General features: G+C 43.3%; 1 protein-coding gene across 4 annotated transcripts in view; it reads right to left on the reverse strand.

Annotated features, from left to right (window-relative positions):
• Window positions 1-4450, reverse strand: part of TFCP2 (transcription factor CP2) — a 48465-nt gene extending 44015 nt beyond the window's left edge. Inside the window, exon 1 of one of the 4 annotated variants that reach the window (XM_008704584.2) lies at window positions 3644-4450. In XM_008704584.2, coding sequence (XP_008702806.1) covers window positions 3644-3765 — 122 coding nt within the window. In that variant the 5' untranslated portion in view covers window positions 3766-4450. The remainder of the gene's footprint in view (window positions 1-3643) is intronic. The other 3 variants (XM_008704586.2, XM_008704583.2, XM_008704585.2) reach the window with 3 other exon arrangements.
• Between the last annotated feature and the right edge of the window lie 1776 nt (window positions 4451-6226).

The raw sequence follows: 6226 nt of genomic DNA on the forward strand, positions 1-6226 counted from the left end.
CTCAAATAAATAAAAATCTTTGAAAAATAAATAAATAAACTACAAAATTTAATCTTCATTCTTTTTAAAGGTTTATTTGTGAGAGAGAGAGCAAGAGAGAAAGAGCCCTTCTTTACTTTTTAAATAACAGCTCTATTCTGATATAATTCATACACTATACAATTCACCCATCTGAAGCATATAGTTCAGGGGCACCTGTGTGGCTCAGTCCGTTAACTGTCTGCTTTCGGGCTCAGGTCACAATCCCAGGGTCCTGGGATCAAGCCCCATGTCAGGTTCCCGGCTCAAGCCAAGAATCTGCTTCTTCTCTCCCTCTGCCCCTCCCCCTCCCACTCCTGCACGCTCTCACTCTGCTCTCTCTCACAAATAAATAAAATATTAAAAAATAAATAAATAAAGGGTATAGTTCAGGGACACCTGGGTGGCTCAGTCGGTTAAGTGTCTGCCTTCAGCTCAGGTCATGATCCCAAGGTCCTGGGATCAAATCCCATATCGGGCTCCTTGCTCAGCAGGGAGCCTGCTTCTCAACTCTGCCTGCTGTTCCCCTGCTTGTGCGCCCTCTCTCCCTCTGATAAATAAATGAATAAATCTTAAAAAAAATAAAGTGTAGGGGCACCTGGGTGGCACAGTCATTAAGCGTCTGCCTTCGGCTCAGGGCGTGATCCCAGCGTTCAGGGATCAAGCCCCCCATCAGGCTCCTCCACTGGGAGCCTGCTTCTTCCTCTCCCACTCCCCCTGCTTGTGTTCCCTCTCTCGCTGGCTGTCTCTGTCAAATAAATTAAATTAAATTTAATTTAAAAATAAATAAATAAAGTGTATAGTTAGTTGTCTTTAGTGTAGTCACAGAATTGTGCAACCATCCCACATTTATTTTTATATATGTATGTATGTATTTTAAGTAATCTCTACACCCAACATGGGGCTCAAACTCATCACCCCAAGATCAAGAGTCACATGCTCTACCACCTGAGCCAGCCAGGTCCCCCTTACCACTATTTTAGAACATTTTTATCAACCCCCTTCCCCCAAAACACCCAATACCATTGGCAATCAATCCCCTCTTTCCCCAGGCTCTAGTCAATCACTATTCTACTTTCTGTCTCTATAGGTTTGCCTATTCTGGACATTTCATAAAAGTGGAATCATATGCTATGTGGTCTTTTGTGACTGGGTCCTTTCACTTAGCATGTTTTCAGGGAATTTCCTTTATTTTAACTATAAAATTTGTTCCATGCATTAAAATGTAAGAAAAAAAAGTAAGAATATTAAAGAACCACTTAGAAAAAGAACATTACTGAATACAACAGCAGACCAAGAGTCCAAAACAGAAATCCAGTTAAGATGAATCTTTATAAAATATAAATCAATAGACTTGAAGTGCAACCATTATAAGATGCAGCAAAAAATGCAAATTAGGGTAAAATGACTACACTAGGGAATATATTTTACAAAACCAAATAGCTTATAAAAGAGAACATTTTCCCTAAGAGGGTGTAGGAAAATTGATTATAAGGTTTAATTAAAGGGAGAAACACAAAGAGCAAAGAATCATTGTCTTTCTGTTTGAAAACTCCTCCAGCCGGTGTTTCTTAAAATGTGGTCATTGGACTACCTGCATCAAAATCTCAGAACTTGTTTTAAAAATCAGATTTCTGGCCTTTGCCCCAGAAAAATCACTGAAGATGAGGCCCTGGGAATCTTTTTTTTTTTAAGATTTTATTTATTCATGAGAGAGGTAGAGAGAGAGAGAGAGAGAGAGAGAGAGGAAGGCAGAGGGAGAGGGAGGCTCCCAGCAGGGCAGGGAGCCCAATGCGGAATTCGATCCCAGGATCCCGGGATCACAACCGGAGCCGAAGGCAGATGCTTAACCAACTAAGCCACCCAGGTGCCCCCGGAAACTATTTTTAATAAGTACTCTGGATGACTCTCATGAACACTAAAGTTTGAGAACTGGTATCTAATCAACCCAAGTTAACACAAATGATTAAATATGTATCAGAGTCAAGGGAAGAGTGACAAGAGCAAAACGCATAAAAAAGAGGAAGGTGAAAAACCAAAGAAAAATACTTCAAATTTTGGCACACTGTGCTCTAGGGAAAACAGAAAGTGATGTTTGAAAACTGTTGTAGAACTGATGTTGGCAAAAAATTCTAAATGTGTAAATACACAAACCCCTGTGCTAATACCAATGAAGATCACTCAGGGAATGACATAGGGAAGCATTTTTAAATGTAAGGTTGCCTGGTACAGAAAGCACATAACAGATTAACAGAATGTTTGGTGACGATGTCAACTATTTTTATAACAAGTACAGTTATATTTAACTATCTTCACCCTCTGATAATCTAGAGAAAACTAAACTTTTTGCTGTGTTAGTCTTTACGTGAACAACAGCATGAATTGTCAAATATGATGTCAGCTACTGCTGTGCAAGCTCAGGGTTGGGACATTTACTTTCAGACCAAGATAATCTCTATTTTTAAGGGCAGACTTATGTAAACACGGACAGGCAAAACCAGAGTTAAATTTCTCAACACTAAGAGCACTGCATGATAGTGCTTAAATTTCCCTGAAAATCACTAAAATTACGTATACAAGGATAGCCTTTATTATTCTAACTGTAAGCAAAGATTCCTGAAGATGAGGTATTAAGTTCTAACTCATTACTTTACTTCAGTGAGGAAAATCCATTTTGGTTTAGCAGGGATAGAGACAAGAATTTTACATTACATAACTCTCAAAGGATCTCACTATCAGAATACAGAATTTGTCTACCTTCCCCATAAAAAAAAAAATCTTTCCCCTATAAACTCATAAATTCGAACTGACGCTCTAAAGTCTCTTTTGCCTCACTTATTTAGATTGAGCCTTATAATGCATTTGGAAACCCAATTATATTCCATGTAACCCTAAGGTGCATATGTTTCAACATTTCCAGACATGATTCCTGTACATCTCATAAATGAAACCATACTGGGGGAATGAAGTAGTTAATGCATATGCAAATAAACTACATGGGAAGTTACGCTACTTTCATAGGAGATTTTTATGATCAACATTTGACTTGATACACTAAAGTCTAGAAGTATCTAAAAGTTCTCTGACACTTTTTCTTTTCATAGTTTATGTTTCAAAAGGCAGACATCCTACAATTATTCCTTAAAGCTGACTAAGGTACAGATGTGTGGACTTCTTCACCAAGGTCTCACATTTCCTTGCAACAAGCAGTCAACCAATATTCACCATTAAGCCCCAGCTCCCAACTCCCGAGACATCCCTAACATGCTCAATGTGGCCCCTTTACACACTTCCAGTCCAACCTACCCACACATACACACACACCATCGGGTCTCCAAGTCTCCCACACTGGCACAACAAACAGCCTCTCAACATTCATCTGTTTTGCTAACCAAGGGCCATTCTTGCTTCTTCCACTGATCCTGCACAGACTTGACACTGCCTACAATCTCTTGTTCCATTTCTTCCACAATAGTCACTATTCAAAGCAACAAAGAAACAAGTCAATGTTCCCTAACCGCAGACAGCTTATTTAACTAAATACCTCCCTCCACCCCACCCCACTTATTCTCTTTCCTGCTTTTGTTATTTAGAAGGTGCAGGGTCTGGGAAAAATCTCACTCACCTCATGCTATAGGCACCAGCACCCAGTTCCTGGCCGATCCCGGACAGACTAGCATCAAAGTCCTGCACCAGCCCAGATTCAATCACTTCATCGGCCAGAGGCAGCTTCAGAGCCCAGGCCATGCTGGCTCCTTCCTTGCCCCAGAAGACACCGTTTCTTGTACAAAGGCAAGTAGTCTGATTCTACCCAATGGGGCCAAGACTGTCGAAAACTCCAACCAAGATCTCCCACGCAGTTCCCACTGGCCAACCCCAAGCCTGAACCGCACTGCCCGCACAACTAATCTGCTGTACCCTCGGCTCCTAACTCCTGCCTCGACTTCCAAAATCCCTCCCTCCCAGCTCTCTGGAGCCACGCGCGGGCCCCTCTGCTTAACTATTCCAGATTCCCCCGAAGCAGCCCTGGACTCCCGTACTCTCAATCCCTGGGCTCTCCCCTTGAGCTCGTGGTAGTCACTTGCTGCCTTCCAAACAGACCAGCAGCAGCGACCCGCTGACTGCCCGGCGCTCCCACGCCGCTTTCGCACCTTTTCCCCCGGTCCCCTTCTGCGGGAAGCCCCCCTCCCTCCGGGGACCCGCTCTCTCTTTCCCCTCCAGGCCTCGCTTCCGGTCAGTCCCACGATCACTTCCGGTCACCCCTTCTCAACCCCAAGGCTCTTAGAACCAAATCCAGGTCTCCGCCGAGCCAACTCCCCGCCCTCTGCAGTTCCCCACGGCCTCGGAACATGGAAGGGGAAAGTCCAGCACCGGCTGGAAACCTAGACTCGCGAGGGTCCTCCACCGCCCGCCGCCCCAGCGCCAACCAATCATGGCGCCCTCTTCCTTTGCAGGTCCGGAGAACGTGACGTCACCCTGTGGCTCGCCAATGAGGAAGAGAGTTCGCGGGCTTGGGCAGTGATAATAGGCTAGCGGCGCGACGGCCCCCCGCCCCCGGAGATGGGCTGGGCGGTCTGGGAGAGGACCCGGCGTGCGTCAGGTGTCTCCTGTTTAAATGGCCCTCTCTGTGGCTACCTGGCGACTGCCTTCCGCCTTGTGCTGAGTTGGCACTCTAAGGCGTGGGTGGAGCCTTCACTCTAGTCTTACGAACCCACCCCTACCGTTGGAGGATTCTGCCCCGTTTCCCCCCCCCCCCACCGCGTACCCTGTAGGGCTCCTTTGCTCCCGGAATCCTCTCTCCTTAAACTCACCTCTCCGAAGGTCAAGACTCTGCTTATGCTGATCTTCCGCATTCTCCCTAATGCATTTGAACAGGAAAGCAGGAGATAGGTGAAAGTTGGAGTTTTTAAAAGGTCGTGGTCTGAAGATTAGGATTTGGGCTGGCATTTACTACTTTGGTGGTTCTCAAATAATGGTTTCATCTCGTTAAGATTTCGATTCCTCATTTGAAAAGTAGAGATAACCATCCCTGCTCCACCTTCCTTGTTTTTTAATTGAGCATCAACTATATACAAGGAACTTTATGACATCATTAGTAATCCTCAAGGCAATTTTGTAATTAGAATTATAGTTCTAAAGTTAAATATGATGACCCTCATTTTACCAGTAGGGAAAGAAGCCTACGGGCTGAAATTTGCCACGGCTAAATTGCTATGCCAACTTCAGAGCTGATTCCAAAACCTGAAATTTTTCTATAAAATATTGTCTATATGTTAAAGTAGTGGTTCATTGTTGTATTCCATTATTGGACTTTTTACAATTTGTCTTGAGTCATATATATCTGCCTTTTTCGCTAAACTGTGATTTCCTAAATAAGAGAAAATAAATCGTTTTCAGGCTTGTGTTCTACGTATCTCCTAGTATAGTTTCTGCATTCAATAGGACTTAAAAAAAATTCTTATTGAATTAAGAAAGGAAAGAGGTTGACGTGAAGTTAACAGCATGCCCCCAGTTTCAGCCACAAGATTCTCTCTTTGAGGGCTCTAGGCTTACCTTCATAAGCCCTGGCATCCAAGTCTTGGTTCGTTCCTGGGATGTTCAATATCTCTTCCAGCCATTTCTTCTTCTCTTGAGCCAGTTTTATCTCAAAACACGTGCTTATGAGTAAAGCAACTGGTCCTGGGCTCAGAAACCAAAAGAGAGATGCCATAATCAAAGTCCTTTGTAAAGAAATATTATATCTAGAGTATTTTTACATGCCTGTTAGGTGGAACCATGCCTCCTTGAGTAACAGCACCATCACCACCTGCATAATCTCAGCAAGTAATTTTAAATCCCTGATGTAATAATGAGAGGCTCATATTTACTGAGCCCCTCCTCGGTGCCAAGCCCTGACGAGGTGCTCTATGTATAGAATCTCATTTAATTCTCAGACCACTCCCGTAAGAAAGGTACCATGATTAGATTCATTTCATAGATAAGGAAACGGCCTAGAAAAATTAATGGCCTTGTTCAGGATCACCCAGCTTGTGAGTGGTGAAGCCTGACTGATCTCATAGTCTGGACATCTAAAAAAGATCTGCTTCCTACCTCTTCTTCTTTTCAGAGGTGAATTTTGAAGCTTGTGGAGGTAAGAATATTAAATTATCAAAAAATGCACACATGAAGATATCTTGGATGAAGCATTTTTTAATATGCAAAAAAAAAA

This window comes from Ursus maritimus, unplaced genomic scaffold (genome assembly GCF_017311325.1).
Source record: "Ursus maritimus isolate PB19 unplaced genomic scaffold, ASM1731132v1 scaffold_26, whole genome shotgun sequence".
Lineage (NCBI taxonomy): Eukaryota > Metazoa > Chordata > Mammalia > Carnivora > Ursidae > Ursus > Ursus maritimus.